The sequence below is a fragment of the Spermophilus citellus genome (assembly GCF_964194105.1).
Source record: "Spermophilus citellus genome assembly, chromosome: 17".
Classification (NCBI taxonomy): Eukaryota; Metazoa; Chordata; class Mammalia; order Rodentia; family Sciuridae; genus Spermophilus; species Spermophilus citellus.
In genome coordinates, this window is record NC_138199.1 from 56,644,340 (window position 1) to 56,670,670 (window position 26,331).

Genomic DNA, 26,331 nt, shown 5'->3' on the forward strand with positions numbered 1-26,331 from the left:
GGAACCCCCAGGCACAATGAAGCCGATAAGCTACTGTCCTGCCCAAACAGCACTGGCACAGGGATAAAAGGATAAACCTGGGATGCAGTGTGCTCTAGCCCTTTCCTGGACCAAGACTCTATAGTGCTTTTACTGCTCTAAAGATATGAGAGAAAAAAACAAGAACAAAATAATCTCAAAAAGAGAACACCAACTCCAGCAATGTGTGTGTGGTTTTTTTTTGGTGGGGGTGAGCAGGTGGTGGTACTGGGGTTTTAACCCACGGGCACTTTACCACTGAGCTATATCCCCAGCCCTTTTTATTTTCAGATAGATAGGGTTTTGCTAAATTGCTGAGGCTGGGGGTGTAGCTCAGGTCTAGCTGCAAGAGGCCTTGGGTTCAATCCCCAGTATTGCCACAAACTAACAAAACAATAAATTGCTGAGGCTGCTCTCAAACTTGTGATCCTTCTACCTCAGCCTCCCAAGTCACTGGGATTATAGTTAAGTGCCACCACCTAGCTTCAAGAGAATTAGAGAATGCTAAAGGCAGGGGATGGGAACCTGATGACACTTACCAGGGAACCCTCCCTGAAACCCATGAAAAGATAAGCTGGGCTTTTTTGTGGTCTATTTCCAAAGCTCAGTGCCAACACAGGCACTAGGGTAATGCCACGACAGCCAGCAAAGGGATAGCTCCCACCTCCTAGAAGACAGACCCTTGATTTTATGCAGAAGAAGAGCCGTGCACTCCCTGCAGGCAAAGAGGTGTCCCACCCCTATCTCCTGCTCCTCACCAGTGTAACCGCAGTGCGTGAAGGAAGGCTGAGAGGCCCTCCATGATCAGCAGGATGGCCACGGTCAGTGTGGCAAAAGCGGCAAAAATGAAAAACAGCGCCAGCCCTCCGGCTAAGCTCTTCACACTCAGGCCGATGTGGATCACCATGGTCCAAAGCACCTCGGAGAGTTCTGGGAAATGGGGAGACACAAAGTCTGATTCAGTCTAACAAGAGGTGGCTGTGGACCTTGTATTTATCTCTGGCATCCTTCCCTGGGGGGTTCCTCGCCCTGTGGATTCCCATAGTTAGGTGGGTTCACCATGCACAGCTAAACTAGCATAAGTGGTAATCAAAGAAAAAGGATAGCGAGAAGAGGCCCCTCAGCAACTGCTGCTGGATTTCCTCAGGTCTGGAGAACATGTACTCATTCTGCTTGGATTCAGGTGCCAGAATAATTCTAGAACCTTCACATGCTGGATAAACCTTCACGCAATTGAGGGTGTGCCCAGAGAAAGGAAAACCCACGGCTCTGGGTAGGAGGGAAACATACTCACGTGCATGAGCAAGGCTGAGCGCCCAGAGCCGCAGGTAGGAGGCGGTGTTGGAGATGCAGCCCAGGCAGTACTCAATGGTGTGGATGGCCTGGTGGACCATGGTGTCCCCAAAGTCAAACTGTTGTGGGAGGTAATCAGAGAGATGGTATCAGGCCAGTAGGGAGTGCAGGATTACCGAGTTGTTTCCTAGTACTTTTGAGACCAGGCCAGTTCAGGGGACTATACTTCTTAAGTCTGGCACCTCACCTTTGGAGGGGCTGGGAACACCCAGTGCTGTACTCAGGTACTTAGTACAGAGATGCCATCTCCAGAAATCCTGCCTGGCTTGACTCCCAACTGGGAAACCCTACCCCTTCAATATACTACACTGCATCGATTTCCCCGCAAGTATTGGAGAGTGAACCTTGGGTTCAATCCCCAGTATTGCCACAAACTAACAAAACAATAAATTGCTGAGGCTGCTCTCAAACTTGTGATCCTTCTACCTCAGCCTGTTTATTATGACACAGGGTCTAAGTTGTTCAGGTTGACACTGAACTTGTGATCTTCCTGCCTCAGCCTCCCCTCCTAAGGGGCTGGTTAATGAGATTCTTCTCAACATGTTTGTTTTCTCTCCCTGCTGGGCTTTGAACTCAAGTCAGGTATGTGCTGTGTCTGGCACTCAGTTGGGAGGAAGACTGGGCTTGGGATCATAAGGACTTGTCAGTGGACTGAGCCCAGCTGATTCCCACCAGGGAGCCCTGCTGGGAATCTGGCAGCACTCTCAAGCCTGCAGAAGACTAAGCCTCTATGACATCTTTACTTATTCTTTTATAGCCTTTTGGGATCAAAATCACCTTTTTCTTCTATGACTTCTGAAAACATTACCAGGAAAATTTTGACAGTCTTACCAATTCCCACATGGATAGCTGCTTAAGGCCAAACAGCTTGCCTTGGGTTTTTGTTTTCCTCATGCTCCCTTTCTTCCAGCTTTCCTTTCAACATCAAGAATTATTTCTCAAAGAAAGAGGTGGGCTAGAATGGGTCTGAGGAGTCCACTTTAAGGACTGCTTCAAGAACAACTGGGGGAAATACAGGTTTTTGAGTAGTATATTCTAGAAGCCCCAGGTGGAATAATCAATAGCCCATAAAAGACCACCGGACATTCTCCTTCTTGGGTCTCCTCCCTAGAGCCCAGCCTAGGAGCCTCATGGACCTCAGGACTCCTGTGGCTCAGCCACTGCCTGGCCCTCAGGTCAGCGTCTATTTTTCACCCCAGTTTCTAAACTGTATTTAGGGACTAGGCTGGTAAAGCCAAAGTGCAGTGGGACCAGTTCCAACATGCCACCTCTCATGAATGCCTCACTCTCTGTTTCACCTCTGACTATGCCCTGCCTTATTTCTGGACTTTTCTCATGGAACAGGCTCTTTGAATCTCTTACCTACCCTGAAAACACAGTAACCCTAGTTTCCCTGAGGTACCTTAACCCTAGCAACGCTGTGAGCAGCTTTTCCTCACTACTGCTGTCTGTGCTGAGGGGAAGTCAAGTCCACAGCTCTAAGACGCCCAGGGGCTCCCTGAGAAGCTGCCCTTTTTAGCATTTTTATTCCCCTCAGGATTCTCCCATTGAAAAAGGAAAGGGAGGGGGGGAAGCTACCCTTCCAGGCATTATCCTCACTTTCTCCTCTCCTTCACTCCCATCTTCCTGCTTGGTCATAGTTTCTGAGGTGAGAAGTAAGTGAAAAATCTATCCCAGCATTTGGAAGCAATGTCACTCAGCACTGGCCCCACAGAAGTCAACTTGGACGGAACCATGAGTCAAGGAGCACTCCCCGTCTGCAGGCTTATCTCAGCTTCCCCTGGCTCCATTCATTCCATATCCTGGCTTCTGCCTTCTTCTGAGGAAGGTGGCCACCTTACCTCCCCATGGTTAAATACTATGTCCTTGACTGTGTTTCTGTAGTGTCTGTCACTTCCTCCTTCTTGAGACACTTGCTTTCCCTTGGACTTTATTATTCTAACTTTCTGAACATTCTTTATTCAATCTCCACCACAGTTCTTCCTTAAACACTGAGGTTCCCTGGAGTTCCAACCTCAGCCCTTTAGGTCTTTCCTGTGGGACTGCCACTCAGGGCCTCAACAGTCCCAAATGAACCATCTCTATCTCCCTGTTGCCTATTCTCAATTAGCTGTGCTATGTGTTGCTGTGCTGCACTTTCTGGTACACCACAGGCCTTGATTCAAACCACCTGAACAAAATTAATTAGCTGCTCCCCTCTGCCTCCAAAAAGACCTATTTCCGTTCCATGTCCAATCCTGGCAGTCTATCTTACTCGCACCCTCTATATTCATTAAGGCACTGGGACCTTAGCTTTTGAAGCCAGGGGTGCTTCACCACAGCACTATATCCCCAACCCTTTTTAGTTTTATTTATTTATTTATTGGGTCCTAGGGATTGAACTCAGGGGCACTCAACCACTGAGCCACATCCCCAGCCCTATTTTGTATTTTATTTAGAGACAAGGTCTCACTGAGTTTCTTAGTACCTCGCCATTGCTGAGGCTGGCTTTGAATTCATGATCCTCCTGTCTCAGCCTCCTGAGCCGCTGGGATTACAGGTGCCTTTTTATTTTTTGAGACAGGATCTAAGTTGCTGAGGCTGGCCTTCAACTTCTGATCCTCCTGCGTTAGCTTTCCAAGTTGCTGGGATTATAGGTGTGCACCACCGCACCTAGCTTCAGCAGCTTTTATTTTGGGTATTTTTGTTGTTGTTTATTTGATTTATTTTTAGTTGTAGTTGGACACAATACCCTTATTTCATTTATTTATTTTTATGTGGTGCTGAGGATCGAACCCAGGGCCTCGTACATGCTAGGTGAGCAGTCTACTGCTGAGCCACAACCCCAGCCAAGCTTTTACTTTCTTAATGTCTCATATTGGCCCCTTCATTTCCAACTCCTCCTATAAATGCCTTACTTCACTTCAGGCTGCCCAATTCTTTCCTGAATCACATCAGACTAGATGGTATCCCTGTCTTCAGACTGTGCCCCTCCCCCACCCAACAACCCCTACAACTCTAACCCTGGAGCTAGTTCAGCAATGCACATGTGCCTGTGTTGCTCCAGCTTTTCCACTGTCTGATGGCTCCTGTTGCCCCAAGGAGGCAACAACTACTATGGCATGTTTCTGCCAAACCTCTAGTCTCATCTCCCACCAGTCCTCCAACTCCTGACTCTGCTCCAGCCAAGCTGAACACCTGCTCATCTCCACCCCCAGAAACCCTTGCTTGGCCAGGCTATGCTCAGGAATAAGTCCCTGAGGGAATCCTTTTCTGAATTCTTCCCAACCTCATCCCAGTGTTTCTCAATGCCTTATCTGTGCTCCCACAGCATCCTGAGCAGTGCCCATCATGGCATCCGCCACCCAGACTGTCTCCCCACTTTGGGAGATGCTTAAAGGCAAGAACTATGGGCTTTTTTCCCTTGGTACAGCACTAAACATATGGCTTGACACACAGAAGGGGAATGAATGACTAGATGGGCTGGTGAGTGTTTGGACAGGTGGGTGAGTGTGGGGATGAGTTGGTGAATCACCTCATGAGAAGCCAGTGGGGAGGGGGCTGCTGACCCTTGCTGAGTGGTTACAACTTTTTTTTAAAAAAAATATTTATTTATTTATTTTTAGTTGTAATTGGACACAATACCTCTATTTCACTTATTTACTTTGATGTGGTGCCGAGGATCAAACCCAGGGTCTCAAATGTGTGGGGTGTGCTCTCTACCGCTGAGCCACAACCCCAGCCCCTAGTTACAACTTTTGAGACTATCAAGTGTCCTGGTCCTTATTTGCAACTAAAATGAGTGCCTCCCAGGGAGAGAACAATGTCCTACATGGAACACACAAGGGTTTGCATCCAAGCAAAATGGGGAAATTCTAGAAGCAAGCTGGACTTTTTAAGGGAATTTTCTTTGTTTAGTATCATTATGTAACTGATATAGTTACCTAAATTTGGCTGAAGAGTATCAGTGCCTGATAAAGATACAATGTTATGACTATTAAGGAAGCACAGTGAACTAAATCTCTGAGTTGGGTGGCCAAAGACTGGGAAGGCTGAATTAGAGTCTATCTTCTTTGACTGTCCAACCCAAAGGACATGGCTACAAACAAGGACATTGATAAAAGATGGCTGGCTGAACCATTCTGACTAAGACCATGCATTGTGTGCTCGATGAGGACAACATTTAGAATGCAACACTGTGGGAGGTGGTGATACCGGGAGGTTGGGTTCCTTGCTAACCTGAAACACTGTCTCCCCAATCATGCCAGGCAGCTCAGCCAATGACTGCACAGAACAAAGAAAATCCTTGATGCCAGCAAAGGAGCCTCTCCAAATGTCAGGAAGACAAGCACTGCCTGTTTTACACAGGACAGTGAGGTTTTCCATTCCCATTCCACTGCCCTTAGAGAGGACCAGGAGAGCCAGGAAAGGAAGGGTCTAGGCATTTTAAAGAAGTTTTGTTTTGTTTTTCGGGGGTGGGAGGGTAGGGGAAAGATGTAAACAGTGCAGCAAGGCCTTTTAAACACCCAATTCAGAACATATGTTGCCAAATGAAGTACTGCTGAGCTAGAAGGCCTTCCACTCTAGGTGTGGCCTGCATATTTAGCCAAACTTCTTTTCATTCTGTTGCTCTTAACATTTGTCTGATATATAAATTCTTCACCAGACAGATTACTCTTCCTGGGATGCATCCGAGAGGCAAAGCCTCCTAAAAGTTGTCTCCCTCTCCACTGGGTCACATGGAGGTAGAGCTGACCCCAAGCAAGGGTCTAGTGGTTCTAAGTGGAAGCATCAAGCTGATGAGGGCAGCAGGATGTGGCTGGCTGCATCTCAGACAGGGAGGAAGGGTAAGCTATGCTCATAGGCACTCAGAGGAGCAGGGCGCACAGCTACCCCCAGTGGGAGAGCAACGACATCACAGGAGAGGAACATGAAGACCCAATGGGACTTAGCCCCCAAGGGAAGTCACTTCAAGAATGCCAGTGCAGACATTACTTGCAGCTCCTTCAAAGCCACTCTTAGAGGTATTAGATCTGCAAAGTCAATGACACAAAGACAGAGGTGATCAACATGAGATGCAGTTAATGGAGATGAGCTTTTTCAGAACACAGGCTCACAAACTGGTTAGAAATGGCCAGTGAGATGCAGGATGCACAGTGTCATGTGTGTGGCCCCAGGGTGTTGCAGGGTCAGAGTGATCACAAGGATGGGAAAAGAGAAGCCCCCAAATAAACATGAAGGCTTTTGTCTTACCACTTCGTCCTCGGTAGGCTTGAAAACACAAATTTACACTTAGTGGGAATGCACGCCACACACAGGGTCATAGGTTATGAGCACATACTACTGCCTGCTTCTTGGGGAAGACTGGCAATGAACGTTACATGGACTAATAAATTAGTCTACACACGCAAAATGAGAATAGCAGGAACTGAGAGCAGTAAGATAAATATTTTTAAAGGCACCCCAATGCTTGCAATTAAAAAAAAAAATCATATACACGGTTGAAAGCAGTCAGACAGACTGAAAAGTTCAATCTAGGTCCTCTACTCATTTATACTTTAAAAATGAACATTTTGCCAAGGGAAGAGGAGCCCAAGTTTGGGACCAGACTGGGAAATATAGCAAAACTCTGTCTCAAAAAAACAAAAACACACAAAACAATGGGGAAAAAAAAACCCAAAACAAACAAACAAAAGAACATTCTGTTTTAATAAATAAAATGAATAGTTAATTTTAATAGTTCAATTCAGAGACTTTATGCTATGAATGGTCAGGTAATGACCTATTAAAAAAAAAAGAGGCAAATAAAAAGTAATAATAAAGGGGCTGGGGCTCAGAGCTAGAGCGCTTGCCTAGCATGTGCAAGGCCCTGGGTTCGATCCTCAGCACCTAATAAAAATAAATAAATAAAATAAAGATATTGTGTCCAACTACAACTAAAAAAATATTTAAATAATAATAATAACAAAAACAAAATATCTACAACAAGAACACATCAGTAGCATAGGACTTAAAAAGTACCACTGATTGATTATACTCTGTTAATAATGTAAACAGAACAACCGTCAGAAGGATCAAGGGACAAAGAAGCCATCCTGAGTAGTCTGTTTCGGGTAACAAGAACTGGGATGCTGGGTGCTGCTTGGGCTGAGGAGAGCAGTTAGCAGCTGAGACTGTGTGCAGAGTACTGCATGCACCATGGAATTCAAGAAGAGCAGAGCAAAGCTGCTGCGGGCTCTATAGGCAACACTGGAGTTAGAGCAAGGGCCCACAGAAAAAGCTGTGGTACCCTAAGCAGCCCAGAGGGCAAGTTGACTGTTAGTATTTTTACTTTTCAAGAAGACTGGAGTGAGCTTCTTAGGAAAACAAGACTAGGACTGACCCAAGGTGGAAGGAGAGGAAGCCCACACCACTGGATCTTACCTCTTCTGCGTCCTCTGAATGGGTGGAGAGCTGGTCATGCTGAATAATCTCAGCATCCTCCTCTGTCGGTCCGTTGCCCACCCTGATCCCACCAAAGTTGAGAGTTCCCTACACAGATGAACAGAAAGAGTAGAATTTGCCTGGGCTTTAATGTGACATTCTGTGAGGTGAGGAAGGGCGATGGTTAGTACATACAAACCTCAGAAGAGCATATATCCTAACAACAAGGGCAAAACTCACTAATTGAACAGCTAAGTAAAAATGAACAACTGTTCCCACCCCAACCACCACTGCCCCAGACCCTACAGGTGGTAACCTGAATTTACCACCTCAGCCAGCTGCACCAAGAGGCATCAACCTAGCCTTGATCGATGCCGAGAACCCTGCTTGAATGAAAGCTGAATACAAACACACTCTCTTAACAAGTGCACCCCTATCAGTAAAGGCTGCAAGGGCTTAAATTTTGTTGGAAATAAAGATTAGGCTTTCTAAGAGGGAGAGAAGCCAAGAGACATAGTGAGTGCATGCTAGTCTGATAAGCTTTCAATAGGAGCCCAGGAGTTCCAGCAATCTCTCCCAGAAATGTGCAGGATCTCTGCCCAGGACCAAAGGACTGCCTAGGTTAGGGAAGTAAAAAAAATTAACGTACATTCACTTAATGTACATTTATTTGTGGCTAGAGAATACTGAGTTAAAAAATAACAACAGATCAAAGAGGTGCTTCGGAGAGTTTTGGAGTGTTAAAATGACTGTTACAGGGCAGAAACTGACTTGGCATTTGTTCCTTCTGTCTTCAGAAGTACAGTCTTCAGCAGAAGGGTGTACAAGTTTGGATAGAATTTTAAAGTCAACTTGAGAAGCAGCCCTAGAACCACTTCATAAGTCTCTCTCCAGGAAAGAGGTGGAGGGCTATCCTCCTGCAAAATGGCCTATGGGGCAGCAGCACAATGTGCAAGAAGGTTTGGCCAACTACCCTGTGGTTCTTCTCCTTAGCTTCACCTTTTGGGGTACCCCTTTTACCACAGTTCACTGGCTAGTTCAGACCCCAATGTTTGCACAGATTCTCCCTTTTTCTTCTTCTGAGTGGGGGTACTTGGGATTAAACTCAAGTATTTAAACCGTGTTCAAATACTTAGGCCTTACCCCTAAGCCATATCCCTAGCTCTCTTTTTTATTTTGTAATGGGTCCTTGCTAAGTTACTGAGAATGGCCTCAAACTCACAATCCTCCTGCCTCAGCCTCCCAAGTTGTTGAGACTATAGGCATGTGGTTCCATACTCAATTAGAGTCTCCCTCTTTTTCTAACAGTGGTCCTCATATGCTGGTCAAAAAAACAGCAGCATTATAATCATCTTAGAAGCTATACTTTTAAAAAAACTTTCAAATACTATCTCCAGAAATTATAAATATGGTAGGTCTAAGGTGGGGCACAGTAAATCCATATTTAAAAAATATTCCCCCACGTAGAAATTACCTAATCATTGTGAAGAGTCTATAAAAATGTATAACACATGTACCATTTGGGATAGAGCAATCCCATTGTGTGACATGCTTGCAAAACTTTAATAAGCTATACAAAGATATTCCCCAAATTGTTTATAATGGCAAAGAATTGGGAATAACCAACACATCCATCAATGAGAAAGTGATTATGTAATTTTGGCATATCCAACAATATTCTCTGGAATGCCAAGCTACCTAGAGAGTAGGCATCACTGTGAAATAACTAATAATACACATTCAATCTTAAATAAATAAATAAATAATAATTAAGGGGCAGAAGAGCCACAGTTTAAAACCCAACTCTTAATGTGTTTCCCCGCACCCACATACACACACACACACACACACACACACACACACACACACACAAATTGTATCCAAAGATGACAGATATATGCTAGAGGCAAAGCCCCTCCCTATTAATAATACCTGGAGGAGAAGGAAAACTGCATTGGGAACCAATGTTTTCTTCTTAGTTACTACTATGCACACTCTCCAGCCAAGTGTACCTACTATTTTATTTTTCAAAGTGTCAACAGGGGATTGTCTGGACCATAGATAACTTTTATTTCTTCTTCCATTTATCTATTTTGTTTTAATACCCTAAGAAACCAACCCAAAGTTTATGGGTGATTCTGATATGTAGTCATATTTGGGAACCACTGAAACCTGTGTACCTCCAGATAAGGCACAAAAGATACCTGACCACTCTCAAAACAGGGACTAAAAATGTCAAAAAAAAAAAAAAAAGCACAAAAGCTGGGAGCAGTGGTACAGCCCTGTAATCTCAGTGACTGGGAGACTCAGGTAGGAGAATCGCAAACTTGAGGCCAGCCTCCACAAATTAGTGTGACCCCATCTCAAAATTAAAAATAGGCATAGTGGTGCATGCCTGTAATCCCAGTGGCTCCTGAGGCTGAGGCAGGAGGATCGCAAGTTCCAAACCAGCCTCAGCAACTTGGCAAGGCGCTAAGCAATTCAGTGAGTCCCTGTCTCTAAATAAAAATACAAACAGGGCTGGGGATATGGCTTAGTGGTCAAGTGCCCCTGAGTTCAATCCCCAATACCCTCCCCACAAAAAAAAAAATAACAACAACAAAAGGCTGGGTATGTCTGTAGCTCAGTGATAGAGCATCCCTGGGTTATATCCTCAGTGCCCCCTCCCAAAATAGGGGCACAAGAGGGAACTCCAGTGTGTCCTGAGCTGGGTTATAGGCTTCAGGATGGTTTCAGGATTCAAAGCTACCAAAGCAAAAGGCTTTTCTGCTTTTCCAACCAGCAGATAAAGTGAGGGCAGACAGGTTAAACCTCCCATCCAGACAATAACAAGTACCTCCTCAGAATGCAGAGAATAAGAGTTATGGATAGGGGGATGAAAGACACACATCAGCACAAAAACGGAAATTAAAACTGTGATACACCACTCACAGACAACTAAGAGGACAAAAACCAAATCCGTGTTTAAATACTCAGCCCTCTGGCATTAAGAATCTAGAGCCCTTCTTGTAGAGTGGTCATCCTGAAGCCTTTGAATGGGCTGCTCCCCAGAAGCAGATGTTTGGTTAAAGAACCACTGAGATAAGAAGACACTAAGAATGTGAAGGGCTCCAGACTGGGATTTTTGACTTGGAATTTATCGTAGAAGTCACTGCCAGGTTTAAAAGCATCAAGACCTTCTCAGAAGTACTTTATGATGCTAAGACTAGCAGAAATAAAAGTGCACGGAAAGAACATTAATAATGGGCTGTATGTGTTTTAAGGGTTTTATTTCTTACAGGAGAAAGAAAGTAAGCCCCTACACTTGATTAAAATTTCTTTTGACCCAAAATACCAGCCCCTTTAGAGTAGTTCTAGTAGGAGGGCTAAGCATTTTTCCAAAAGGATCAGGAACACCTATTGGAGGAAATGGTTATCCATCTAAGTATTTCATTTTCTTTAAAGGAGTATATGCTACTAGAACATGCAAGTACATGAGTAATCACCATAATCACCACTAGGGCGATTCTTTTTTAAATCTTGTAGATTCATAATCTAGAATATACTGAGCTAATTTGATATTAGTGCATTATGAGATTGTGGTTAAAAGATGTTTTTTTAAGGACAAATACTCAAATGCTAACATTCAAAGTATTATTACTGAATCACAACTTAGTATCAGAAGAGGGGAAAATCAAGACAGAAGATGACTTTGGTTACTACACTGGATATACAGTAGGCACAAGACACATGGGAAAGTGGAGGTCTCACTGAAACAGCTGAGGACATAAGGGTTTCTGAGTCTTTCACAAAAAGGAAACATGTACACATTCTCACTTTAAAGAGCATTAAATAATTTTGCTAAAAAGGACCCAAAGTCTAGGAATCATTCTGAAGCAGAACTCTATAAAGTACAGGAAAACCAATTTAAGAATCACAGAGATGTTTTTGCCTCCCTGTTGAAAAATCATCCAATACATGGTCACAAAATACAGACACAAAAGTAGATGAGTCCAAGAGCTGCCATTTTGGTTTAAGATGATGGGACTCGGAGAGAGTACAACAGCCACTTCACTCCCATGGATAGAACTGTACTTACATATTTGAATAGAAACTTAGTAGATCAAGTAAAGATGATACCAGAATCTATTCTTAAGAGATGGAAAACTCTTCTGTCATCATCTCAATGAGGAACAAGGACATACTTCCCAAGAGTGCACATGTCCCATGCTCTCAACCGTGTTAAAAAAAAAAAAAGAAATTCTGCTGCACTGTTTGCCACCTCCTTAACAAAATGTTTGGTTTGCTGGATTTAATTCACTCACTGTTGCAGCCGCTGCTGCCTCTAGTCCCTGTTGGCTCGGGGTTGGGCTGACTGGGGCCTCCACAGGTTGCCCTTCCTGATAGTGAATGGAAGAAAAGAAGAAGGGAGAAGAAAACAAAAGAGGGAGAAAGGGAAAGGGGAGACGAATGGAGGGTACATGGAAGGATGAAGATGGTCAGAAAAGGGAGAAGGGTCTTGTAATTCAACTGCTCTCCAATAGGAGGGAAAATCTCACAGCTACATGAGAGTCATGCAACAAGATCTTTTGGGTTTTCTCAGGCAGTGCAATATGTAAGCATTACTGGATAACCAGAAATTACACACAACACTGAATGTTTGGCAATTCTAACTTTGTGTATGTGTGTGTGTATGTGTGTGTGTGTGTGTAGAATTCATATGCACATATACATTAAGCAAACATACATATATATTGCTTTGGGGGGGGGGGAAACATGCTTTAAACCAAACCTTTTGCCCAGATGTGTTGGTTGGTTGAAGTATAATTAAAAAAAAAAAAAAAGTCTCAGTGTCATTCCTGTGGTCACCCAGGCAAATCACATGAGTGGGTGTCTGTAGCTTTTGCAACCTTGTTTTGGCTGATGCTGCATCTAGACAGGTTCAGGCCTGGATTCTGATGAGCACAGCATGAATAAAGCATGACCAGGAAAGGTAAAACTTATGATTTGTTCTAACCCAGCTACTAAAGCTGAATCCATATGTTTGAGCAGCAAGTAAATAACTCTGACTTTGGCAGGCCTAGTTCTCATGCTGGGATATAACATGAATGTGTTTTAAGAGTGTACAGATTTGTGCACAGCTAATTATATCATATGAGAAATCATCTTGTTATTTACTTATTTGTTTATTTCTTTTTGCAGTACTGGGGATTGGACTTATGGCCTCACATATGGTTAGGCAAGTACTCTACAACTGAGCTACATCCCCAGTCTTATTACCTAGATCTTAAAAAAAAAAAAAAAGTCTAGTAATTTTTAATAGTAGATATACACTTACCAAATGCTTCCTCCTCAAATATTGATGGCGAAGAACCAGTGGCTTAAACAGTAGCATCCAAGGTACACATAGTAGAGCAACCACTACCAGGAAACACTGAATTCCTTTCTGCAAAATAAGGACAGGGCACGTCACTTTAAAGTACATTAATCAGATGTACAGTTTCTAAATCCAGCACAAATTTCCTCCAAACAGTTCTTTCTTACTGACATATTAATAACACTGTCTAGTGTCTCATATTACTTAACAGATGCTGTGGCAAACTCGAGAATTGTTCCATAAGAGGATAGTTCTAAATTTCATCTTTTCTGTATATAGAAATGACAGTGAACCCTCCAAGATAAGACAAATGGTGTCAATTTATATCTGGGTGTATGGACCTAAAACTAAATATTACAGAAAGGTATTTTAGGGTTTTTTTAAGGGTCAGAGAAACATGTGGCTTCCTGACGACCAATGAGAGCCACCCTCTGGGTTGACACACCTGTCCAGAATACAGCATTGAAATACCAGAATCCGGATAGGAAAAGAGGAACATGTTGATGAAATGGATCAAAAGGCTAGGTGCGTTCTCAGAAGAATGAGCATCATAGGCTGTCCATTTGTAAAAAATTAGGATAACCAAGTAGCCAAACAAAGAGGACATGAAGATCACTTCAGGAATAAATCCAAAGTAAATATTCAGGGGCTTCTTGAAATAGCTAAAAAGGGAAAGAGGAAAAAAAATGAAGATTATGGCTCAATAGACCAGGGCCACTCCTTCACTGAATATAATATTCATTACATTTTTCACCCAGGAGCACTTTTATGTTATGGGGGACTGAACCCATGCCCTCATGCCAGGCAAGCAATGAGTTACTTCCCTGCCCTTTTTGAGAGAGGGTCTTGCTAAGTCGCCCAGTCTGGCTCCCTCAATTCTGTCTGTATCACTTTAAACAACAGCAGCACCCAGAAGCACTGGAAGCAACAGAGACAATGTAGAATTAACTACCACTTTCAAATTTCTGGGTCTTGAATGGCTTCAGAACCATGCCTACCATTCTCTCCATGAGAAAGAGACTAAAAAATTTAGTGTACTTTGGGACTACAGTTTATAACTTTAAGTGAGTTTCACATTAAGGAAGAAAAATAATTCACTCAATTTGATGAAAATTGCCTACTAATTTGCTTTCAAAGATTTTTACTGCTGGGCTGGGGTTGTGGCTCAGTGGTAGAGCACTTGCCTAGCATGTGTGAGACACTGGGTTCCATTCTCAGCACTGCATATAAATAAAGCCCATTAACAACTAAAAAACCTAAAAAAAAAAAAAAAAAAAAAAATTTACTGCTGTTGCAAACTGCTAAGGGACTACAATTTAGCTTCATTTAAGACCATAAGATTTTTGAAAAATTACTTCTCTAATACAGTCAGGTTCTGAGTTATTAATGCCTCCCCAAATATGATATGATGTCTTTAGGCAAAAGCATTATCTGAATAATCCATTCTTTTTTTTTTTTTTTTTTGGTACTGGGGATGGAATCCAGGGGTTGCTTGACCAATAAGCCACATCCCCAGCACTTTTTATTTTGAGACAGGGTCTCACTAAGTTGCTTAGAGCCTTGCTAAGTTGCTAAAGCTGGTTTTAAACTTGTAATCCTTGGATAGGTGCAGTGGCAAATGCCTGTAATCCCAGCAGCTCAGGAGGCTGAGACAGGAGGATCTCAAGTTCAAAGCCAACCTCAGCAATGGCAAGGCACTAAGCAACTCAGTGAGACCCTGTCTTAAGTAAAATACAAAAAAAAAAAAAAAAAAAAAAAAAGGGCTCAGGATGTGGCTCAATGGTTGAGTGGCCCTGAATTCAATTCTCAGTAAACCACCCCTTCTCCCCACCTCCACCCCCCCCCCCAAAAAAAAAAAAAAGATTTGCAATCCTCCTGCCTTGGCTTCCCAAATCTCTGTGATTACAGGTGTGTGTCACCACATCCCAGCAACTATGCACACTCTTATGAATATAGGAACAGAGCAACTCACATATGGTTGAAAAGGCTCAGACCGACTCCAAACATCATATGGATGATACCAAGAATAACAGACATCTTCATCTTAAAGGAGTTGAGGAAGGTCAGCTTATTGGTAGCAATGTTCCAAATCTGTCACGACCCAATAAAACAAAAAGGTATTACACAAAGAATTCTCAAATGGGAAAATATTATTCATCTGATTAAAACATTTTTTTTGTTTGTTTTGTTTATTGAACCCGGGGCTTTCCTCATGTTAGGCAAGCAATGGACTACACCCCCAGCCCTTTATATTTTTACTTTGAGATAGAATCTTGGTAAATTGCCCAGTCTGGCTTTGAATTAGCAAGCCTACTGATTTAGCTTCCTAAGTATCTGGGATTATAAGCATGCATTACCATATTCAACTAAGGGAGGGTTGTTTGTTTTTTAAATGGAACATTCTAAACATATATTTAAATAGAATAATAAACTGCTGTATCAGTCAACTTCAACAATTCTATCAATTTATGTATTCATACCAATATATTTCATCATGCCCACTTCCCACTTTTATATTATTTTGAAGCAAAGTCTAGATATCAGATCATTTTACCTGTAAATATTTTAGTATGGATCTCTAAAAGGTAAGAAGTTTTGTGTGGTGCTGGTGACCTCACACATGCTAGGGAAGTAAGCTACATCCCTATCCCTTTAAATTTTGATACTTGGAATTGAATCTGGGGGTGCTTTATCATTGAGTCATATCCCCAGTGGTTTTTTTTTTTTTAAGTTATTTATTTATTTATTTTTAAAGACAGAGAAAAGAGAGAGAGAGAGAGAGAGAGAGAGAGAGAGAGAGAGAGAGAGAGAGAGAGAGAGAGAGAGAGAGGGAGAGAGGGAGAATTTTTAGTTTTCGGCGGACACAACATCTTTGTTTGTAATGTGGTGCTGAGGATCGAACCCGGGCCGCACGCATGCCAGGCGAGCAGGCTACCACTTGAGCCGCATCCCCAGCCCTCCCCAGTGCTTTTTTGTTTTTGTTTTTGATACTAGGAATTGAACCCAGAGTACTTTATCACTAAGCTATATCCCTCGTCCTTTTTATTTTTTATTTTAAGGCAGGGTCTCACTAAGTTGCTTAGGGCCTCACTAAATTTCTGAGACTGACTTTTAACTTGTAATCCTCCTGCCTCAGCCTCCCGAATCACTGGGATTACAAGCGTGTTCCACTGTACCCAGCCCCAACCCTTTTAATTTTTCCAGACAAGGTCTTACTAAGTTGCCAAAGCTGGCCTCAAACATGTACCCTCTTCCTGCCTCAGCCACTCTACTTGTTGGTTGGGATCATAGGCATATGCCATCATGCCCAGATAAGGATTCCTTTTTAAAAAAATATCCATAATATAGTCACCACACCAAAAAGCATTATCCTTTTTGTGTGTGTGTGTGCTGGGGATTGAACTCAGGGCTCTGCTAACCATATGTTCTATCAATGAGCTAGCACCCAACCCTAATAATGATTCTTTAATATCATAAAACATTCAACAATCAAATTTCTCTGATTTTGTCCAGACTATTTTTTGGAGTTCATTTATTTAACGCAAAGTCCAATTAAGGTCTTTCACTGTGATAGCTAATTTAGTTTTTAAGTCTCTAATCTATAGGTTCTCCTTCTATTTTTTCCTTTTTTGTTCCCTACAAAATATAAATATTTTTTTAAGAAACTGGGTTATTTATCTTGCAGATTACCCCACACTTGTTTTGCTGATCATATTCCTTGATGATGTTGTTCCATCTATCTGTGTGTGCACACGCAAGCAGTGCTGGAGACAAAATACAGGCCTGGAACATTTTAGGCAAGTACTCTACGACTGAGCTACACCCCCAGATCTCATATATCTTTTTTTTTCTTCAGTAATGAGGATTGAATCCAGAGGTGTTCTACCACTGAACTATTCTCCCCTTTTTATTTTTAAATTTTGAAACAGGTTCTTTCCAAATTGCCTCAATTGGCCTTGAACTTGCAATTCTCCTGCTTCAGCCTCCCAAGTAGCTAGAATTACAGGTTGTAGGAGTGGGTGCTACCATGCCCAGCCTCCTTTATCTTTCACTATCAACTTCTGTAGCTCCTATTACATAAGGCTTGAATACTTGTTAGTACTGTCTGACAGTTTTATCTGCCTCCATTGGGCCATCTGTTCACGCTGCCTAAACCATGGCTCTCATCTAATCATCCTCCCGTGCCAAAACCTTCCCTGAATACCCACGGTCATCTTAAGGCAAAAGTGCAAACTCTGTAGCCTAAGACAGAGCTTGTACCTCCTAGCTCAGCATCTTTTCTATTTGACCTGTCCTGTCCAAAAAGAGTTCATCTGCCGGGTGCGGTGGTACATTCCTGTAATACTAGCAGCTCAGAGGTTGAGGCAGGATGATTGCAAATTCAAAGTCAGCCTCAGCAAAAGTGAGACACTAAGCAATTCAGTGAGACCCTGCCTCTAAATAAAATACAAAATAGGGCTGGGGATGTGGCTCAGTGGTTGAGTGCACCTGAGTTCAATCTCTGGTACCTGCCCACCCCCCAAATTGATTGATCATATTTTATTTGCCAAAGTATTTGAAAAAAAAAAAAAACTCTAAGATAATTTTTTTTTAAGTTTGCAACTTTAGCAAAGAAAAAAAAAGTCTGAAATCCACAGGAAAGAACTATTTCAGCTTTGTTAAACCTTCTGCTAAAAATACTGGGAAGGGATCTTGAAAAATCAGCCTTCCAAGAATCAATATTAGCCACCTCAGAAATAAGTAATCTGGGCATGGTAGCATACTCCTGTAATTTCAGTGACTTGGGAGGCTGAGGCAGGAGGATTGCAAGTTTGAGGCCAGGCTCAGTAACTTAGCAAGAACCTGTCTCAAAATAAAAAAAATAAAAAGAACTGGGGATATAACTCCATTGTTAAGAGCTCCTGGGTTAAATAACCAGTACCGCAAAAAAGAAAAGAAATAAACAAGAAGTGTGAGTCTCTCCTGACTTTGAAGTACTCTGAACAAATAAATCAAGGTTTTCTAAAACTGTGTCAACTAAAAAGCAAGTAACTATCTTCACTTTAATTCTCTCATTTCAGGGTTACAAGTGAAAATAGCATATGAGAAAGAATACTCTTACCGGATCAATACCAAAAGGGTATGGCCCACCAAAAACTCCAGGGACAGTTGGGTTCAGCTGAAGAACAGGGTTTCCCCGAAGAGTCTCCTCCCTATCGTGTTAGGAGAAAAACCTATTTATTTTTGATCAAGAAGGGAAACTACTAGGATTCATAAAATAACCCCAAAAGAAACTACTACAGCAATCTTGTCTCTTTAATAAAAGATGGACTAGTAGTCAAGAATAACACACACAAAAATTAAAAAACATATAACTAAGTAGGGAATTTTTTTTTAAATATTTATTTTTTAGGTGTAGATGGACACAACATAATGCCTTTATTTTTATGTGGTACTGGGGATCGAACCCGGGTCCCACCTGTGCGAGGCAAGCGCTCTACCACTGAGCCACAATCCCAGCCCCTAAGTAGGGAATTTAAGGAATCTGCTTTTTAATTCTGCCTCCACCTCCTCAAAATGCACTTAATTTATAGTCTTGGTTCCTTGATACTTGGAGAACAAATCATAAAGCGCTTCACAAGTTGGAGTATAAACAAGACAAAATACTGCATTCTTCTGAAATGGGGATATCGTCAACCACTTCCTAACAGGGTATTAATTTATTCCTTGTCTTACAAATTAGAGCTGAACATGAAAGGATTATGTTTTAGCTTCTTCCGTAACTTACGTCCAATTATATTTGGTGAACATTGGTCGCACACTCCAGGATGACCCAAAGATATTAAGAGACTTGGAAAAGCAGTCATTGTAGATGAGGCCAGTATAAATGGAGAAAACTCCCATCAACAGAATAATGTATCGACCACTGAACACAGTGCTAAACATCTGGAAATCAGAAGAAAGAAGTAATGAGAATGCACTCACTGCAGCTCATGCAGTGACAGTGTTATTTAGAATACACTAGCTTCTGGTCCTACTTTACTCCATCCTGGTTCAGAGAGCTTGAAGTATAGATCAAATACAATGTTAAGAGAAATTTGCTTGTACAGCACATGGTCTCTCTAGTAAAAAATGAACTTATTTTATCCCCTTTTGATAAATTTATGCATAAAAGACTTTTTGACCATAATTTCATAATGAATGCCTAAGAAATCATAAACACTTCAGTCAAATACAGATATAACTTAAACATTACCTCATTCTCATTCTTCTGGGAGAGGATCCGGCTCTCCTTTAACACCATCCACACAGCAAAAAGGGTCATCAAAATGCCATGGCCAAAATCTCCAAACATCACAGCAAATAGAAAAGGGAAAGTGATGATGGTATATGGAGCTACAAAGAAACCAAAGAAAGAAAACCACCAAGTACATTAAAGAAAGCACAAGCTGGGCATGGTGGTGCCTGCCTATTGTTCCAGCAGTTTGGGAGGCTGAGGAAGGAAGATCACTCATTCAAAGCCAGCCTCAGCAACTTAGTGAAACCCTGTCTCTAAATACAAAAAAAGGACTAGAGACATGGCTCAGTGGTTGAGTGCCCCTGGGTTCAATCTCTAGCACCAAAAATAAATAAATAAATAAATAATAAAAGAAAGCACAATTCCCAAAATATCACATTCTTCTCCATGTTTTAATTAACATCAGTATAAGGTGGCTTATTCCCAGGTTGTTGAACAGATGAACTCTCAGGGAAAATCTTTCATGGCAGGAACTCTACATCCTCACAAAGCAGCTAATGAAATAATGAGCTACTGTTAACATTTTAAACTAAGAACACAGGAAATGAAAAGGAAGCTTTGGTAGCACTGTGGTTTGTCCCATTACCTTCTTTCAACACCTAGGACACTGTTCCTAGAACATGCCAGCTGTCTTCTCTTTGTAAGCAACCAATTTCTGAGCAGAATGAAGCTACCTACCATCTAAGCAATGAGGAAAGAGCCTAGAAGCCGAACAAAGATCCTGCAGAAGGCTACATCTGAAACAAACCCTCAAACTTTTTTTTTTTTTTTTTTAGCAGTGCTGAAGATTGAATCTGGGGCCTCATATATGCTAGAAAAGCACTTTGAGCCACATCCCCTGCCCCTCAGACTCTTGATTAATAATTACCTCTCCAAACAGAGGAGAAAAATGATTTTTGCTGATAATGGTCAATAACTGCTATATTTTGTTTTTCTAACCTTGGAAAAGGGAAGACAGGAGGAAGCCATTTTTTAATATAAGACATCTTAGAGAAATATTTTTCTTTTGTGTGTCTTTTTTTTTTTTTTTCCCTGTACTGGAAATTGAACCCAGGGTGCTTTATCACCAAGTTACAACCCCAGTCCTTTTAAAATTTTTTTGAGGAAAAAGTCTCACTAAGTTGTCCTTTAACTTGCAATCTTCCTGCCTCAGCCTCCAAAGTCACTGGGATTATATAGGCATGTGCCACCATGCCTGGCTAGGAAAAAACATTTTTTTTTTAAGGCAGCTGCTATAAATGGGTATTTTATGGCTGTGAAGGCACATCCAAGAGTCCAATCCATGCTGGGCATGGTGGCACATGCCTATAATTCCAGTGGCTTAGGAGGCTTAGGCAGGAAGATCACAAGTTCAAAGCCCACCTCAGCAACTAAGTGAGGTTCTAAGCAACTTAGTGAGACTTTCAAAATAAAACATAAAAAGGGCTAGAGGGCTGGGGATGTGGCTCAGTGGTTGATCAACCCTAGATTCAATCCTGGTTCAAAAAAAAAAAAAATTCAATCCAATAAGCTCTTAAAGAAGTACTACCTGGCTGGGCACATTGGTGCATTCCTATAATCTCATCGAGGCAGGAGGATCACAAATTCAAAGCCAGCCTTAGCAAGGCCCTAGGGAACTGAGATCCTGTCTCAAAATAAAAAGGGCTGGGGATGTGGCTCATTGGTTAAGTGCCCCTGGGTTCAATCCCTTGTACCAAAATAACAACAAAAAAAACCCAAAACAATAAAAAAGAGCCATGAGATGATAAAAGATGTCTTATATTTAAAATGGCTTCCTTCTGTCTTCCCTTTTCCAAGGTTAGAAAAAGAAAATATAGCAGTTATTGACCATTATCAGCACAAACTGCTTATGTCAAATGGGCACCCCTTCACAGGTATTACACATGAGCTGAGGTCTTAACAGCATCTTTAGTTTTAAGCCAGTTGTTCAAAAGTGTTTAAAGTGAAGTATTAAAAGACTCAAACAAACAAAAACTTCTAGAGGAAAACGATTCAGACATTTTACCTTTCAGACATTTTACCTGGGTTTATCTCTCGGTAAGTCCCAATTCCATAAGCATCTACTATGTTTTGAAAGCCGTATGTGAACTTGTTGGTTTTGTTGTAGGTTGGAGGAGTCTGGTTTGTCTGCATCCTGTTCAGAATGGAGGGCACAGTGGAACCACTGTGTTCCTGGGAAACATCAGCACAGGTATCAAAATTAGATTATACGCCTACTTGTGGTGGCTATATGGGTGTATATATATATATATCAAAACTCAAGTTGTACGCATAAAATCTATGTATTATCTCTTGTGTAAATTATATATCAATAAAACTAATGAATAAATAAGACTATAGGCTATTTTTCCCAATCCTTGGAGAAACTGGAACTAAGTGTAAATTTATAATGAAAGTTCAACTAAGTATGGGGATGCATATCCTTCTTGTGAAAAAAAATTTTAACTTTAAGCGGAATACAATGGCATGTATCTGTAGTCTAAGCATTTGGTAAGCTGAGGCAGGTGGAACACTTGAACACAGAAGTTGAGACTGGCCTGGGCAACATAGATGAACATAAATAAACTCTAAAATGTGTAACCAATGAAAACACGGAACCTCCTTCACATCCGCCTTTCTATGAGTACTGCTGTTTTCTCCTCCTTCTCTGAAGAAAGCAATGCACTCTGCCTCTTGTCCACTACCTTCTCCTCCCTCCCTTACCCCTGTAGTCTGGCCCAGCAGGCTCCTTCAAGGTGCTTGGCTCATCAGCAGACGCAAAGGCCCTGTCTGCCATGTGCAGGCCCAACACTGAAACTCTTCGTCTTCTCTCCAGTACAAATTTCTTTTCCTTAGCAGTCCCCTCCTGCTCACTAACCACTACTCCCTTTTTTGCTGGCTTTCTCACTTCACTTTACTTACTGACCTGCAATTTCCACATTTCTAAAACAATAGTATTCTAGGCTACATATAACATGTATTGTCCGGATCCAAAAAGAATATGTTAAAGAACTCTGAAAGTTAAAATGCCATAAAAATGAAATCAGTTAGTGTTACTAGTGATGGGACCCTCTCTTCCTGGGTGCAAGCTTCATGCTAGCTTTGGGAACTCACCGTGCCCCTTCTAAGTGCAAACTGGATGGAATCGAGGTCAGTGACTGGGCACCAGACCTCTGCAATCAGGCACTTCTGGGTCACATCTATGTTGCACAGGTTTAGGGTATGGTAGATGGCCTTCATCTTCCGCACTTTGATGAACCAGACCCGGATATTCTTAGCAGCTGCCTGCAGAACCCTCTGGCGGTGATCCTCTGTTTGATTCAGAACCTTTTAGCAGAGACAGGAACAGAAGAGGGATCCTTCATACACCAGCCTTAGATCTCAGGATATGAATGGCAAAGAAGCACAGTCTCCAAAAACAGGTTTCCAGGAACTATTTTATTCTTCCTCTAGCTAATTTTTTTGGTGGGGGGAGGTTAGGGGGAGAGGTAATCAAATTATAAAAAATATTAGTTGTAGTTACTAATATTCATTCTCACTTAGCATAAAGCTAAAGAGATACCTGAGGAAATGTCGGATAGCTTTTCTCTCAATATTCAATCTTACCACCAGTCCAGGGCATAATAAACGCAGGTCTCTGGTCTTGACTCATTTTTGCATGTTAAAGAACAGTGACTTTCCACATAGAGCCTGAACTCAAAGTGGGCAGCACAGGTACAAATTAAAAACCAGACATGTAAGAACAGCAAGCTGCATACTACCCTACACATGCAACAGCATCAGGGAACATGGGAAAGAGGCAGTGCTGACCACATGCCTATGTTGGAAATGTTAGCCAGAAGGCACTGTACCATCAGGAGCACCCACAGTCCCCAGATGGGTTTGGGCTGCCATATACCATTGCCATCGAGGGGCCACTGCCATCAAGGGGCCAAGAGGCTTTATTTATCTTTTAGATAGGATTCTGGGAGGAAAATAGTTTCTGTGTTGATCCTTTAGAAACTAGTAGATTTCTCTCAGAGGAAAATGCAGGGACATTTTAAATTCCATTGCCTTCAAATATTTAAGATTTCAGTAGCAGAAGAGAGGCTAAGCCCACTGCTACTACTAGAAGGAACTGCTAACAATCCACTCTCCACACTTCTGTATGAGAATCCATATTAAGTCTCCACATTTCTTTGAAGAGGGAATAGCTCTATACAAACCATGTTAAGGTTCTTCAAATTAATTCAGAACAAAGCAGCAACTATTCCTTGAAAAACTATCTTGCACAGAGGAAGGTGACTTCCACAGAGAGGTTTCAAAAAAAAAAAAAGAACAACCACGTATGCTCAGGAAACTTATGTTACTTTAGGATAGTCACTATCTTTCCTTGTTGTTGACTATTTCACAAATACTACTCAAACTTCTGAAAGGATACTAAATAAACTTACAATCAATGTTCTATTGACTTTTTTTTCCCCATCCTACTCCTTGGTGTTCAATTTCTTTCCAAGGTTTCAGTTCCTACAGCTGGATGTTTTTTGAGGGGGCAGGGGTACAGGGCATTAAACATAGGAGCTCTTCACCACTAAGCCACATCCCCATCCCTTTTTATTTTTTATTTAGAGACAGGGTCTCACTAAGTTGCTGAGGCTGGCTTTGAATTTGTAATCCTTTTGCCTCAGCCTTCCAAGTTATTGGGATTTCAGGAATGTGCCACCATACCTGGCTACAACTAAATTTTTTAAAAATCAAATTTTAGGGCCGGAAATGTAGCTAAGTTGTAGAAAATTTGTCTGGCATTTTTTCAAAGCCCTGGGTTTAACCCCCAGTATGGGGGGGGAAAAAAGTTAAATTCTAGTAATTTAGGGAAGGGAACAGTGGCTCACACCTGTAATCCCAGCAGCTGGGGAGGCTGAGACAGGAGGATCGGCAAGTTCAAAGCAAAGCCAGCCTCAGCAAAAGCAAGGTGCTAAGCAACTCAGTGAGATTTTGTCTCTAAATAAAATACAAAATGGGGCTGGGATGTGGCTCAGTGGCCAAGTGCCCCTGAGTTCAATCCCTGGTACAAAAAAAAAAAAAAAAAATTCTAGTAATTTATAATAACTACTGTACATGCTCTTAATTTACCTATAAACCTTGAAAGAGATAAAAAAAAAAAAAAAAGCCCCAGAATGTGTTAACACTGACTATCATCAACCAGCAGTTCTAAAAACACTGTTCCTCTAGTTGTAGAGACAAGTTTAACTCAAAAGAGCTCATTAATGCTAAGTTACTGACAAGATGGTGGGTCATATAAAATGGGGTTGAAGGGGAAGATCAGAAAGGGAATTATTATATATCTTTGATAATTTTGTCATTGCTAAAAGGAACTGCCTTTGGGATGAGACATGAATCAAAGGAAGCAATCATCACATTTCTTCTTTCAAGAGGTAAGCCCCAGTGGCTTGCTCTTTCCTTCTATAAACTACTATACATAAACTGCTCCCTTGGAGCACTGTAGTGACCGTGATGTCCATAAACCACCCACACTGTGATTTGGTAAAAATCTAACTCAATCACTTCTTGGTTTAAGAGGCACTCTAGGGTCTTTAGATGAATGGACTGTGTAATTAGATTAAAGGTGACCAGAGGATAGCCATGCTGTTCAGAGTAGCTGCCAGAGGAGTAGAGAGTGAGGGCAAAACTGGCTTTATGTGTACTTCTGGAGCATTGCATGTTTTGTTTTTCTTAAGTAAGCATACTTTTTATTACAAAAAAAAATCTCAGACTCATGAGGGAGAAAGGAATTGAATAAGTAACAAGGATTCCAGATATACAGCATTCCTGTCTTGTTTGCAGATGACTAATGCTATTTTTAACAGTCATTCCCAGAGACTTTTCCCAGCCCCCAATGGGATTAGTACCCAAAGACATTTCTTTTTTTGGTATCCAGAACTGCTATAGGTATCTAATAAACTGTCAGTTTTCAAGAAAGAGAATGGTCCTCTACTGAAGTTAATTCACATGAACAAATTCCCTCTGACCCTCTGTGTACCATTTGGAGATCGTCAATCCTGGTATTGACTCCAGAAGCCATTTCTTTCCTTTCCTGTGGCGTCTCAGGACAGGGATAGAGTGAGGCTCGGAATCTGGAATGTACAGACACAGCCTTAGAAACACCAAATTTCTAAACATATTCAGTTTAAATAATCTCAGAAAGTAATCCTAAATTACTAGTAGGCTCAACACAGGATTAAAACAGACTGATGAGTTAACCAACACTAATTATTTCTATTAAGTGGCCAGTAGGTAGAACAATATCATTTGAACTCTTTGTGTGTGGTGAGGATGGGGCAGGTACAGGGGATTGAACCCAGGGGTGCCCTATCATTTTGGCACATCCCTGGCCCTTTTTTTCCCCCTTTCTTTGAGACTGGGTCTTGCTAAATTTCCCAGTCTGGCCTCAAACGTGATCCTCCTGCCTCAGCCTCATGTAGCTGGGATTACAGGTGTGTACCACCATACCCAGCAACATTTGAATTATTTTGACATTCTCTGCAGCTATGAAATTTCCCTAAGACTTAAAAAAAATTAAATACTATATTGTAAATTACTGGAGAAAAATGGAATGGAAAAAATTCTGCTTATAAGGCAAAATTTTAGAAAACCTAAGGGCACAAGTGTCTGTAGTACTATAGAGGTCTGTAGATCCACTGTCTGCCCAAAAAAGAAAACTGGTTTTTGTTTTGTGGTGCTGGGGATTAAACCCAAGGCCTTGTGCTTCCACTCTACATTCTACCACTGAGCCATACAACCAAGGAAATCGTGGGGTTTTGTTAAGTACTGGGGATTGAACCCAGAGGTATTTTATCACTAAGCTCTATCCCCAGCCCTATTTATTTTGAGACAGGATCTTTGCTAAGTTGCTAAGGCTGGTCCCCAGCTTGCGATCCTGTGGCCTCAGCCTCCCAAACTGCTGGGA

The 26,331-nt window shown here is 41.8% G+C and overlaps 1 protein-coding gene across 8 annotated transcripts in view; it reads right to left on the reverse strand.

Moving 5' to 3' along the window:
* Nucleotides 1-26,331, reverse strand: part of ATP6V0A1 (ATPase H+ transporting V0 subunit a1) — a 57,343-nt gene that overhangs the window by 4,293 nt on the left and 26,719 nt on the right. For all 8 annotated transcript variants that reach the window (XM_081270894.1, XM_081270893.1, XM_081270897.1 and 5 more), the window contains 12 exons: nucleotides 25,405-25,498; nucleotides 22,500-22,712; nucleotides 21,428-21,578; nucleotides 19,365-19,504; nucleotides 18,897-19,054; nucleotides 18,231-18,321; nucleotides 15,102-15,220; nucleotides 13,575-13,791; nucleotides 13,091-13,198; nucleotides 7,774-7,881; nucleotides 1,313-1,430; nucleotides 777-948 (listed from right to left, as the gene is read on the reverse strand). In XM_081270894.1, the coding sequence (XP_081127020.1) occupies nucleotides 777-948; nucleotides 1,313-1,430; nucleotides 7,774-7,881; nucleotides 13,091-13,198; nucleotides 13,575-13,791; nucleotides 15,102-15,220; nucleotides 18,231-18,321; nucleotides 18,897-19,054; nucleotides 19,365-19,504; nucleotides 21,428-21,578; nucleotides 22,500-22,712; nucleotides 25,405-25,498 (1,689 nt within the window). The remainder of the gene's footprint in view (nucleotides 1-776; nucleotides 949-1,312; nucleotides 1,431-7,773; nucleotides 7,882-13,090; nucleotides 13,199-13,574; nucleotides 13,792-15,101; nucleotides 15,221-18,230; nucleotides 18,322-18,896; nucleotides 19,055-19,364; nucleotides 19,505-21,427; nucleotides 21,579-22,499; nucleotides 22,713-25,404; nucleotides 25,499-26,331) is intronic.